General features: G+C 39.7%; 1 protein-coding gene across 5 annotated transcripts in view; it reads left to right on the top strand.

The window, feature by feature from the left end:
• The window catches only part of TTLL4 (tubulin tyrosine ligase like 4), a 31,051-nt gene that overhangs the window by 9,109 nt on the left and 7,638 nt on the right, over positions 1-14,304 (top strand). For all 5 annotated transcript variants that reach the window (XM_074307612.1, XM_074307616.1, XM_074307615.1 and 2 more), the window contains exons 2-5: positions 9,203-10,813; positions 11,479-11,582; positions 11,766-11,829; positions 14,068-14,192. In XM_074307612.1, the coding sequence (XP_074163713.1) occupies positions 9,294-10,813; positions 11,479-11,582; positions 11,766-11,829; positions 14,068-14,192 (1,813 nt within the window). In that variant the 5' untranslated portion in view covers positions 9,203-9,293. The remainder of the gene's footprint in view (positions 1-9,202; positions 10,814-11,478; positions 11,583-11,765; positions 11,830-14,067; positions 14,193-14,304) is intronic.

The following is a 14,304-nucleotide window of genomic DNA, read 5'->3' as shown; positions in this document are numbered from 1 at the left end:
ATATGAACATTTGTAAATCAAATATTTTAAATGTAATGGATAACTTGTACATAATAATTTTCATATGAGTAAACACATTTTACATTTGATGACATTGATATTTGAGAAATCTTAAGTGGCTTGCTTTGAATTACCCAGAGAAGAGCATGATTAGGAGGGACATTACAAGCCAGAGGAGCTTGTAATTTATCCTATCAGCAATAAGGAACCATGAGATCTTTTTGAGCAGGGAAGTAATGTAGTAGGAACTGTACTCTTAGGAAAATAAATTTGGCAACTGCATAGACTTGAGGTAGAAAGAGCACTTAAGGGCTTTTGTAATAGTCTCTGTGAGAAGTAATTACAACTTGACTTAAAGTGATGGATGCTTGAATAGAAAGAAGGAATGGGATGTCAGAGTTGTCATGAAATCATTAAAAAACTTAACTTGTAATTGGGTATTGTTTTTAGAATTCCTGAAACTTATGTTTTAGACCTGTGATTTTTTGCCAAGGACTCATTTCTTAAAACATTTAAGTTTTGAAATTTCTTTTTTTTTTCCCTTCCATTTCTTAAATTTTAGGCTCTTCACTTGCTCAGGAGATGAGATTTCAGAGGAAATGGTACTTGGAGCCTCTAGAGGTAGAGAGAATAGACCAGAATGCTGATAGATGCTGCTGAGGACAAATGGCAACTGGGGAAGAAAGGGTCCAGTTTGGAGTCTGGATGCCAGGCCTCAGTTAACCCCTCTGTGAAATGAAGAGAAGATCTTTCTTCTTGTAGTGTAACCCTGACAGAGTTAGACCCTTATCAGAAATCTTTGCATGAAGAAAACTGTTAGCCTGCTACCCACAGGCTTGAGAACAGAGATCAGGGAAGAAACTAGGATAGAGGCATCTGCATCTGTCATAGAGGTGATTGACAATACCCTTTTCCCTTAAGCTTTTGTAGAGCCTATGTGACATCTAAAGAACATTGTGCTTTCTTAATATCTTTCTTGGTAGAAGAGCTCATGCACCTCTTCATATCATAGCATTGTGGAATTTTAGAATGAGAAGGTCCCTTGGCAGCCACATAGTTCAGCTTATATCTAAAGAAGAAATCCCTCCTGTAAACATGCTTACCAAGTGTTTGTTTGGCATTTGTTGAAACCTCTCAAGGCAGGCTAGTCCTTTTTTGGATAGTCTAGTAGCCAGGAAGCTTCTCATGACACCAAACCTTAATTTACTTCTTGGCAGCTTCTATGCCTCACTTTATTTTTGTCCTCTGAGGCAAAAAAGAAGTCTGATCCTCTTACCACTGAAGCACTCTTCAGAGACTGGAGCACAGCTTCCAAGAGCCCCAGAGTGTTGTTCTTAAGGCTAAACAGCTCCATCTCTGGTAACTTCTCTTCATAGGACATGAAGTTAAGGCCTCCTAATAACCCTGAATGTTCCCTTGAAGCGTCTCTTCAGTTTATCAAAGCTTTTCTTAATGTGCAGTGTCCTGATTTGAATACAATAATTTTCCCTTTCCATAGCTCTAAAGTTGCTGCTCAGATTGTGTTGCTAAGATATCTTCACATCACCTGTTTGATACTCAATGTGCCTGGACATGTTCTAGGAAGGCAGGTGACATTTATTCCCATCCCTCCATACCTTATACCTTCTTAAGAGATAAAAGGACAAATAGTTTGGCAAATTGTTTATTTGTTGACAGACTTTTACTGTGTGATTTCCTACTAGAATTTCTTCCTGCTTTCTATAGCTCATCAAGTATCGAAGCTTAGATTCAGAGCCCTTCTATACCTTCTGTTTATTTACTCTGAATTTTTATGAGGTGAGAAATTCATCTATCACTGAGACAACTATTTGGTTTTCCTTTCTCATTATTTCTTAATTTTTATTTTACTTCTCATTGGTTTCCAAATATATCCTTCCTTTTTCCCTTATTATCAAACTTATCTCTCTCCCCCCCCCCCCCCCCCCGCTGGGGTTAAGTGACTTGTCCAGGGTCACATAGCTAGGAAGTGTTAAGTGTCTAAGATCAGATTTGAACTTCAGTCCTCCTGAATTCAAGGCTGGTGCTCTAATCACTGCGCCACCTAGCTGCCCCTATCAAACTTATCTTTAAGAAAAAAAGTTGATTGTTTACATCATCTAAATATCTACCTATAGTCCTTTCCCCTTTTTCCTCCCAGAGAATCAAGTGTTATATAACTAAGGACTTATAAAAGAAAGGAAAAAAAATTCATCCCCCCCAAACTTAATCAATACAACAACAGCAGCAACAAGATAATGTATACAATATTCCAGATCCTTGATTCATCTCCTCCTCCCACTTCTGCAAAGGAATGAAATGAGGTATTGTCTCATATCTTTCTTGGGGACTATGACTATTCTTTATAATTTTTCTTATTAATTTTTTATTATTTTGTGTTTGCGTTATTATATAATTTTCTGGGATTCCATTTATTGCTGTTAAAATTAAAAATCAAGATAAACCCAGGGACAGAATTCTGAGCACGTTTACTTCATTTACTTCATTGGTAAGGCTAACAAGTATTAATAAAAAGGATCTTTAGCTTCTCCCCAAGCAAAAAGATCTGTAACAAGGGAAGATAGATAATTTCTTTTGCACTTAATAGCATTTTGGTTTTTTTACAATTACATGTAAAGAGTTTTCAACACTGATGTTTGTAGCATTTTGAGTTCCAAATTATTCTTCCTCCTCAACATGGCAAGCAATCCAATATAGGCTATATTGTATGTTTATAAACATATTAAACATTTCCGTATTAGACATGTTATGAAAGATAAATCAGAAAAAAAAAAGGGAAAGACCACAAGGAAAGAAAAACCCAAGAAAATAAAAAAACAAAGTGAAAATAGTATGCTTTGATTTGCATTCAGACTATAATTCTGTGGATGTGGATAGCATTTTCTATCATAAGTCTTCAGGAATTGTATTGATGAGAAGAGCTAAATCTATCAAAGTTGATCATCACATAGAGTTGTTCTCCTAGCTAGTTCTGCACATTTCATTTAATAACAATTCATCTAAATCTCTCCAAGTTTTTCTGAAATCTACCTGTTCCTCATTTCTTGTAGCACAAGAGTTTTATTACATTCCCATACCACAGTTAGTTCAGTCATTTCCTAATTGATGGCATTCCCTTAATTTCCAATTCTTTGTACCAAAAAAAAAAGAAGTGTTATCTATATTTTTGTACATGAGATTCCTTTTCCCTTTTTTATGACTGGATTCAGAGCTAGTAGTGGTTTTGTTGCATCAAAAAGTATGCACCATTTTTTAGTGCTCTGGGCATAGTTCCAACTTGCTCTCCAGAATGGCTGGATCAATTCACAACTCCACCAACAATGCATTGGTGTTCCAATTTCCCACATCCTCTCCAACTATTATAATTTTCCTTTCTATGATGTTAGCCAATCTGATAGGTATGAGGTAGTACCTCAGAGTTTTAATTTGCATTTCTCTAATTTGTAACAATTTAGAGCACTTTTTCATATGACTGTAGTTAAATAGAGTTTAAATTTCTCCATCTGAAAACTGCCTGTTCATATTCTTTGACCATTTATTAATTGGGGAATGACTTGTTTTCTTATAGATTTGACTCAGTTCTTTCTATATTTTAATAATAAGGCCTCTATCAATTCTTTATCACCACAAAAAGAACTGCTACAAACACTTTTGCATATGTGGATTCTTTTCCTCTCTTTTGTGATTTCTTTGGTCTTCTTTCTCTTCAAATTTTGGTTACATTGCCTTTATTTGTGGAAACCCTTTTTAATTTAATGTAATCAAGGGCAGCTAGATGGTGCAGTAGATAAAGCAGTGGCCTGAAGTCAGGAGGACCTAAGTTCAAATCCCATCTCAGACACTCAACATTTTCTAGCTATGTGACTCTGGGCAAGTCACTTAACCCCAACTGCTTCAAAAAAAAATTTTAATGTAATCCTTCTCCAAAAATCTGATGGGTAAACTACTTCTTGCTCTTCTACTTCGCTTATAATATCACCCTTTATGTCTAAATCATTTCCCTGTTTTGACCTTCTGTTGGTATAGGGATAAGATGTTGGTCTATACTATTTTCTACGTTTCTCAGCAGTTTTTGTCAAATAGTGATTTTTTATCGCAGAAGCTGGCACCTTTGGATTTGTCAAACAGTAAATTACTATTGTCACTGATTATTGTGTCCTGTGTACCGAATCTATTCCACTGATCCTCCACTCTTATTTCTTAATCAGTACCAAATAGTTTTGATGATTGCCATTTTATAATGCAGTTTTAGATCTGGTACCGCTAGGCCACATCCCTTTACACTTTTTCGCCCCATTAATTCCCTTGATATTCTTGACTTTTGTTCTTCCAGGTAAATTTTGTTTTTTATTCTAATTCTGCAAAATAATTTTTGGTAGTTTGGTATGACACTGAAGAAGTAAATTATTTTAGGTAGAACTGTTATTTTTATTATATTATCTCAGCCTACTCATAAGCAATTGATATTTTTCCAGTTGTTTAGACTTGTCATTTTTACAGACAAAAGTAAGATCCTTCAAAAGCTAAAAGGTAGTATCTTTGATGAGGAAAACAATATGACTGGATGGAAGTCTGGAATACAGGGGTTGAAACAACCCCTATTTTTTTTCCCCCACTGTAGAAAGTTCATTGGTAGTGTCCATCTGCATGGCTAATGTCACAGTGATAACAGATCAGACTTTCTTGAATGATAGTCAGTGTTGCAAAAATAACAGACCAGAATTTTTGGCAACCACCTGCAAGGACAACAGATTCCCTTGACACAAGGATAGAATAATGATTACCAGAAAACTGAATTTCTGAACTTAATTCAAGAGAGGAAAGCTGAACTTGTGCAATTAACTTAGAGACAAAGAAGCATGGCTTAGGCAGTATATGAAATGTTGTCAGTGATACAGAATAAATTACAAAAAGGAAACAATATAAATTTGATTTTCTTATTTCACACTTCTCTGTATTTATCATTTCTGTAATTTCTTATATTTGTCATCAGTTGTGTCTGACTTTTTGTGACCTCATTTGAGGTTTTCTTTGCAAAAATACTGCAGTAGTTTGCCATTTCCTTCTCCAGCTCATTTTACAGATATCCCAAGCCCAGGGATATAGCTAGCTGGCTAGAGGTAAAACACAGCACAGGGCTTTCTCATTCGAGGTCTGGCTCTCTATCCATTATCTGCTTCTATATCACAGTATTATTTCACTACCTTAATGTGGCACAATTTCTTTAGTCTTTCTTTAATTGGTTGACGTCTACTTTGTTTCCAGTTTTTTGCTACTCCCAAAATGCTCACGCTCTAGATATTTTCGTGTTACATGGAGTCTTTCTGTCAGTGACCTTTTTGAAGGGTCTGTATGTATCTCTGGGTTAAGATGCCTGAAACATTTTAGCTACTTGATTGACATATTCCTTAATGGTTTTCCAGAAGAGTTGTAATCTTTCCCAGCTCCATCTCCCACATTATTATTATGCCTTTCTGACCACAACCCCACCAACATCAACTATTCCATCTGTTGTTTTTTGCCAGTTTTCAGGAGGCAAAATGAATCCTCTGGGTTGTTTTGATTTACATTTCTCTTATCATTTGATTTGAAACATTTTTTCACATGGTCATTAAAATAGTCAGATTCTGAGAGCTATTTGTTCTTGTCTTTTGACCATGAGTTCTACCCCTCTTTGTTCAATTTGCTTCATTGTCATTGTTTTGTTCTCCTAGTTCTGTATACTTTGCTTCAGTTCCTATGTCTTCCTATACTTGTGAATTCTTCAGATTCTGTTTCTTAAGACATATGATTTTTCCCTCTATATTATGTTTAGCCATCTCTTAAGTCAGTGAACATCATCTTTCGTGCTCTTTGTTAGCACAAAATTTATTTTGCTAATATTTTGGTTTTTATGGGACTTTTTCATGACCTATTAAGGATGTACTTTGCAGTTTCTCCCTTCAATACTTTAAAGAATTGGATTTTTTTTTTTTATTTGATTCAGATGTTATGAGGGTTAGCATTAGGACAATTGGATCTAGAAGAGCAAAACATAAAGCAATATGTATTCAGAAACAGCCCAGTCAGTTACCTACCTTCCTTTCAGGTCAGAACTTTGGCATTTAAGCTTATCTCTGATTTGTCTGAGATTTTTATGGTCTAGAGAGTAGTTAGTTGTTTATCTTTAGTTTTTTTTCCCCCTACCTTAAAGGGGTAAAATTATGGAACATGTTATAAGACTTATTTATGCATTAATTTAAAAAATTTTTCTCCTCTCCATTCACTTTTCTACCTATTGAGAAAGTAAGCAATATCATACCCATTATAGATATGAAATCATGGAAAACATATCCCAATTAACTATGTTGCCCCTCCCAAAAGGGGAGGTGGGGCAGGAAAAAAGTGAAAAATATGCTTGTCTGTTCTCAGAGTTCATCAGTTCTCCCTGGAAATGGATAGTATTTTTCATCATGGGTCCTTTGAAATTGTGGATCATTATTGATCAGATATTTCACAGTTGATTATTAACACTATTGCTATTATTTTGTACAATTGAATGCTATATGTCTATATGTATGCAAATAAAAAATTTCATGCCTGGCCTATGCCCTGGGCCACAGAATATATGAAGTGTCAGGGACTAAGTTGATTTTATATCTGTTTTCCATATTTGTCTTACGTTTTTGCATTTGCATATATCTCACAGAAGTTATATGAATATGGCATGGCTTACAACAGGTTGGGTGAGCTAAGAATGTGCACTCTTTACTTACTCTCTTACAACTTGGGAACATAGGAAACATTTCAGGGTTCATGGAATGCTATTATTGACAGTTGTGGAAAACCTAAAAAGATTTTTAGGGCAGTTATGCCAGACATAAAAGATTGAGTGGGACTGAAATAAAATGTGGTTAAAGTGACCTAAATTCTTTTCCAGTCTGACTACATAAATAAGTGTACTCTGTGTTAGACAAATTTAAAAGGGTTGTTTAGAGGGCAGGTAGAGAGAGCAATATTAAATCCATAGTGCCTGTTATTCTGGATAAAGGATTTAGAAAGTCAAAGTTGTTTGGGTCTAGTGGACCAGTTCTAGTTACTGCTTATTTGGGTATGATCATCTTCCTTGGCCTGCTCCAAAGCTCTCTATGGCCAGTTGTTACCTGCCTCATGAAGTCCAAACTTTTTTTTTTAAGACTCTCTATAGCCTGGTCCCCACTTATTTTCAGTACTGATGTCACGCTTTTCCATTGTAATCCCTGTGCTTGTCCATTGAATTAGTTGATTCTCTCAGATCTTCTCTCTTTTGCCACTTTCTTGCCTTTGCTCCTGGAAGAGAACTAATACCAAGACTGAATGAATGTCCTTAGGCCTAGAATGTTCTCTTCATCTTTTCTGTCCTTGCCTCTTGAGATATTAACTTGTTTTGTAGGGTTAACTCAAATGCCACCTCCACCAGGAAGCCTTCCGCTTCCACCCTTCTAGCCAAAAAGTAATTTCTTTGAACTCATGAAAACTTGGTGAGTACTTTTTCTTTTCCCAGTTAAAATAAAACTCAGGTAAGTTGCTCTTTCCTGAGTCCTTCATCCTAAACCAAGATGAGACTATTTTGTTTCCCTGCCTTACTTATATGCTGGTCAACTTGACTAGATTGAATAGTATTCTCAGAATCTTTCCAGATCCTCTTGACTACCAGATGGAAGTATTTTTCTTTTTGATGACAGGAGCTTAGCAGTCAAGGACAAGCTGGGGAAGTTTTATTTTATGTTGTTTTCCACTTTCCTCCTTTATCGATTGTGAAATACTGAGATTACTCTGAATTATAGTATCATAGGTAATTTCCAGTGTCGGTCAGCACCTTTGAGCTCCTGTAATATTGAGCCAGTTGGAGTGAAAAGCATCTTGCATCCTGGCTCTAAATTACTTTGTATTGGGGGCACTGAATTAGGAAAAATGGGGGCTATGGTTCAGCTCTGCTGTAACTGTTGGGTTTAGCCTGGAATTTGAAGAAGGGGGAGGAACAGATTTATTTTATCTTTTCCTTGTGTCCTGCTGGCTCTACTCGGCTGTTTGAAAATATCAACAGCTGTACTACATAGTCTCTTCCAACCCCAAGTCTCTGAAAAGGGTTTATTCATACTTGGAAATTTTGAATTAAAAATGGTTCAAGGTCCCAACAATAATCATTCCATTTACTAAACTTGTTTTGCTTAATCAAAGAAATAAACAACTCGATCATTCCTAAATCATTTTGGCATGACTTTGTATTCTAGCCATAGGTCTTTGGGAATTGTTTAGGAGAGTGGTTAGAGAATTAACTTCTTCTCAAGTGATCTTTTATTCTTTCAGAGTAGTTTAGGGGGAGACATTATCTGCTGCTTTCTCTGCTGGACTCACACTTACCCTTATTTCAGCAGAACCTGTGATGGGATGAGGAAGGGGGACCCCATGGATAAGGTCTTTGGAGGTAGAAGTATCTTTTAAATATGAGCCATTTTTTGGAAAAAAAGTGAGTTTTTGCAGGAATGCAAACAATACTTTCTTCTCATTTTTAATATGTATTTTATTTTCTCCCCAAATACATATTAAAGCAATTTTAAAAACATTTTTGAGTTCCAAATTCTATTTTCCTCTCCCTGAGAGATATAGATTATATATATACAATCATGTAAAACATTTCCAATATTAGTCATCTTGTATAAGAAGACTGAAATGAAAAAAATGAAAGAAATAAGTGAAAAATGACATGCTTTAGATAATATCAGTTCTTTCTCTGGGGGCAAATAATATGCCTCATCACTAGTCCTTAGGGATTGTCATAGGTCATTATATTGCTGAGAACAGCTAAGCCATTCACAGTTCATTGAACAATCTTGCTCTCACTGCATACAGTTTTCTCTCCTGGTTCTCTTCCCTTCATAAGTACATATGTCTTAAAAGGTTCCTTTCTTCTAGAAGGTTTGCTTTGGCGGAGTGGTGATGGGAGGGGAAATAGTCTTGACTTCATTGAGAGCTGTCTTTCCTTGCACCCCAGAAATAATATGGGTCAAGTCTGGTCCCTAAACCAAGAAAATCAGAAGTATGTCCATGTGTGTGCGGATGCACGCAAGCGCACCCTCCCCTCCCCCCTCATGGTGGCATCTCTCTGTCCCCAGTTTTTCTTTGTGGACTCTGATTGACCTCATCCTTTTTTCCTTTTTTTCAGGCTGACTGATCCAAGGATGCTGCTGCTGCAGCCTGAAGCGCAGGGCACCGTGCATGAGCCAGGCCATATGTGGCTGTGAAATGGCTCCCTCATGGCCTCTGCAGGGACAGAGCACTATAGTCTTGGCCTCCGCCGGGGAAACAGCTTCAAGCAGGGTGGTCCCCCGGGCACAGTGCCGACCCCACCAGCCGAAAAACCCTCCGAGGGCAAAACCTGGTACCAGGCACAACAGCAGGTGAAGCCGATCTGGAGACTAGAGAAGAAGCACGTGGGTACCCTTTCATCAGGGCAGGGCCCAGGTGCCCTGGGGATCACTCCCCAGCCAGCTTACTTTTTTTATCCCAACACCCTTTGTAATTCTGGGACCACAGCTGTCATCGCAGGCCACGGCAACTCCCCCTGTCATCTGCACTCCCTCCCGGACCTTTTCAGCAGCACTTTGCTGTACCGGCGCTCCAACTACAGACATAAACCTTACCAGCAGCTTGAGTCTTTCTGTTTACGGTCAAACACATCGGACAAAAGACCATTTACTCTCTCCAGAAGGAGCCTCCCTATAGGTCTCCCTGCCCCTAAGGTCATCACCCCAGCGGCAGGTTCCACCCTTCCTGGGACTATGGCTTCCTCAGCCACAGACCCATGTCTCCCTCTGAGAGCTGCCGGGGAGCACTCTTCAGGGAAGAGCATGACCCCTGCCATCTCAGGGAAGATCCCTTCCTCCTTTTCCCCCTCTTCCTACAAGCCTGTGCTCAACAACAATTCCTTCCTGAGGCCAAATAGCACAAAAGTGCCTTCACAGCAGGCCTCAGAGGGCCTGAAGCCAGTTCCCCCCCCCAAGATCCCATTGCCTGTCTCTTGGCATCATTCAGGGGGCACTGGAGATTGTTCCCCCCTTCACCTTGACCACAGGGTCTCCAAGAGCAGTGGCACTGTCCCTGACCATACCATTGCCCATACCACCACCACTCCCACCCTTAGCACCCTCACTGCGTCCTCCACCAGCCCCCCCACCAGAGGTGCCTCTCCCAACTATGTCCAGAACGTCTCATCCTCAAGGGCAGAGCGGCCTTCTTGGACCTTAGAGGTTAAGGATGCTCCCCGAGCCTTTTCCAGGGAGATCCGATTGACTGAGGCTGTAAGAAAGTTGACAGGGAGGGGCCTTGCCAAGATGGGGCAAGGCTACCGACTTGAACGGTCCTGCCTCATGAACCCCAGCTTCCACTGGAATCTCCTTAATGGGAATGGGCGGTGGCAGCCCCCCGTGGTGAGTCCTCGGTTTGCTCGAGAGGATTCTATTTTGGAGACCAGACCAGTCCCCGACGGCTCTGACAGCATGGGGCTGGACAGCACCGTCTTCTGCACAAAGCGCATCAGCATTCACCTCCTTGCCTCACACCCCACCCCTCCCAACAACGAACCTGCTGGGGGGAGCCCCACTGGAGACAAAGCTCCAGCTCTCAGTGTGGCAGACATGGCCAGCCGGATGTCTTCCATTCATCTGAGTCAGCCAGCTAGAGGACAAAAAGAAGGCAAGCAACAGCAGCAGCAGCAGCAACAGCAGCCATTGCCATTGCCGCCGCAGCCACAGAACTCATCAGTTAGAAGCTTCAGGTGAATTACAGAATATCTTGCTCAGGGTCTTTGGGGAGCAAACATTCTTAACCTGGGAAGTCTACGGACTTCTTCTCAGAAGATTCTTTGTAAATGCAAATATATGGGACCTCAAAAGAAACCAGTAATACTGAAATAGTTTTCAAAGTACTTTTTACAAGTTTGTGGGCCCAGTTTGGGAGCCCTTGGTCCAGAAGGTGGAGGGTTGAATGCCGTAGCATCTTAAGTACCTCTAGTAGTTGATTTGGTCCTGGGGCTGAACTAGAGTTTGATTTCTTGTTCGAGATGGGCAAAGGTCAGGGTGGATTCAAGAAGTTTCTCAGTTTAGGGCAGGTTCCTTTCTTTCTTTGGACAAGTTGTTGTATCAGTGGTTAGTCCATGCATACACAGGCCTCAGTCCTTCTCCACTCTGCAGATTTGTGTCCTACAATTCTCAGAGAAGGATCTTTCAAGTTCTAGGAGCCAATTAATAGCCATTTGACTGTATTCTGCTATATTAGGTACTCTGGGTGAATAAAGAAACAGAATATAGGATTCCTTCCAAAGGAAGCTTTATGTATTGTGCTTAGACCTTGGGAGCATTTGGAGCAAGATATCAGGGGAACCTGGGAAACAGAGATTGAATAAAAAGGGGACCAATGATGTACGGAATCTCTTCCTTATAGTTCAAATACTGACATGTTCCGAGGTGAAGCTGAGGATGTGGAAGAGGAGCTGGGAGATGGTTTAGAAGACTGTTGTAGCCAAGATGAGGATGAGGAGGAGGATGGTAAGTTTTTGGTTCTGCTGCCTTAAGGGCACCAAGAAAAAGGCTTTCTAGTGACTGCCTGATCCCCAAGTCCCTTTCAGACTAGTCTTTCTTTTTTTCTTCCTGCCATTTGTTCCCTTCAGGTATCACATGCATAACTCCTGGGCATCTGAGAAGTCACTGCTTTCTCTTTTTTCCCATTAGAGGATTCTGAGTGTTCTTCAGTCAGCGGTGTCTCAGCAAGTGAATCAGTTGCAGTGATCTCTCGGTGAGTGCCTGGGGAACTCAGAGTCTGCTTTATTATCATCAATTAAGCTACTCTGCTTTCCAGGTTGTGGAGGAGTGAGGCCTTGGGAGTCCCTTCCACAGAGTACCCTGCTTTCAGTTCTGTTTAGAACTAGGTAGAGATGAAAGAGGATCACAGAACAACTTAAGAGTTACTCTGTCTTCAAACCTGGAATCCTTTGACCCCTTATCACATTGCCAGTCTTCCTTTTCCAAAGCTGACCAAACCTGGATATTCATTGTTGCTTGCATGTTGCTGAATGCTGCAAAGCAGAGTGGTCTACATATTTTTATACTCTGATCACAAAATCTTTCCTGCTGTGGTATGATATCTTTATCCTTCCCTGATTGACCCTCTGTCCTACTTTCTATTCTAATTGGCTATTCCAAACCCCTTCAGAATTTGATTATATCAACCTTTTTCCTCTTGGTAGGGGATCTTGTTTCATATTTTACTGGGGAAAAAAAAATCGAGGGTTAGTTTGAATTAACTTTCACTCTTCCCCAATTTCATACTTCAGATCAGTTCAGCATTGTTACTTGTTCTTTCTTCCTTTGCTCCTTCCAGTTAATTCATTCTGGTAATGAAAAAGCCTTTTTCCCAGCCAATTCTAATGTGTCTTTCTATGCCCAGGATTCCCATCTCTTCTGGGACCTTGCTTTTTTGATCATCCTTTCACTCTAATTTTCTCTTTATTGATAGATTTTTTTTTAAGACATAATATTTATTTCCAAAAATATGCCTTCCCTACTCAGTGAGCCTTTCCTTGCTGGCTTTTTATGGCACCTCAATGTCTTGTTACTTGTATGACTGATATCCATCTCTAGGAGGATCATCATCCAGAGCCCTCTTGATAATCTTGGCAGCCTCCATAGTTTCAATTGTCATGTTTATGCAGATGACTCCCAGATATGCATAGATAATTATTATCTCTTTCCTGAGGTCCAATGGATCTCTCAAGTCTAACATGTCTAAAACTCATTGAGGGCACTATCTTTCTTCCAGTTACCCAAGTTTACAATCTAGAGGTCATATTTCATTTCTTATACTCACTCATTGAATTGTTAAGTCTTTTCAACCATCTCTACCCTTTGGTCACTATAATTACCTTGATTCAGATTTTCATCACCTTTTTCCTGGACTATTATAATAGCCTTTTGCAGATCCCACACATTTGCTGAATCCAGAGGCACGTCAGTGGTTGTGTAGGGAATAGGACAAATTCCCTCCCATTTAAAGTGCTTTTTAGTACTTCTCTCCACTTCTTCATGGAGTGTGAAGCACTGAACAAATGTCAGACTTCTTGATTTCAAAGGATCATAAACCTAGAACTAGAAGACACCATAGGGACTGTCTAAGCCAACCCCTTCATTGTACAGATGGAGAATCTCAGACTCAAACAATGAGGGAGGTGATTAGCCTGAGATCACCTGGGAATAAATAGCAGAGCCCTGGGCTCAAGAGTCATCATGTCCTCACAACCCTCCCCCTTCAAATCCAATATACTTCTTGTTGCACCATGGATTTCTGAATGTATATCCCAGAGAAAAAAGGATTTAGAACTTGTGATAAAAATGACAAGGACCTTGAATTGGTGGTGGTTCTTCATTCTTGAAGAGGACCAAAGTGACATCACTATGTTAGAGTTGAGTTACATTATGTCCAGCTGTGGCTGATCAGACCAATATAAGCCCAGAGTGCTCTACCACGTGTTGGACACAAATAAAATAGCTTCTCTATTTTTGTGCATCTTGTGTTTCCTTTGGGCTAATTTAGTTCTGCATTGCTCATAGAGCACAGCACCTTTTCTGATGAGGGCACACCATGCTGCGTTGTCCTATGTCAGTGTCTCCCATGTCATACAATAGATTTTTAAGTACTTAAGAGATACCTTGAGAGTATCCTTGTATCACTTTTTCTGACCACCTTGTGACTGCTTGCCCTGTGTGAGTTCTCCATAAAATATATATATTTTTGTGGCAAGCATACATTTGGCAGTCATACAATGTGGCTAACCTAATGGAATTGGACCTTCTGTAGAAGAATTGAAATGTTTAGCAGTTTATATCCTACATGTTTTTACTTAGGAAGTTGTTGGTGAGCATCTTTTCTTTTTGGGTAGCAGGGATTCATCTGTACCTCCAGCATACTGAAGAAGCATGTTTCTGATATCAGCGAGTCACCTCATTCTTCTGCCATGTTCCTGTCTTCTTATTTTAGGAACTGCATGGAAGTTCTGGCCAAACCCCTTGCCAACCATGAGAAAGTTGTCCGGCAACCCCTTATCTACAGCCTCTTTCCTAATGTACCCCCTACCATCTACTTTGGCACAAGGGATGAGAGAGGTAAACCTGGAAAAGTATTTAAAAGCACAGGAGCTAGTGAGAAACAATTCAATATGTGGGATGAAGAGAAAGAGGCCTTATATAAGGATAATCCATTGGGGAGGGTGGACAT

Source organism: Sminthopsis crassicaudata, chromosome 3 (assembly GCF_048593235.1).
Source record: "Sminthopsis crassicaudata isolate SCR6 chromosome 3, ASM4859323v1, whole genome shotgun sequence".
In the NCBI taxonomy this organism is placed as follows: Eukaryota; Metazoa; Chordata; class Mammalia; order Dasyuromorphia; family Dasyuridae; genus Sminthopsis; species Sminthopsis crassicaudata.
The sequence above is the reverse complement of the archived record's forward strand: the minus strand, read 5'-3'. Positions and strand labels throughout refer to the sequence as shown.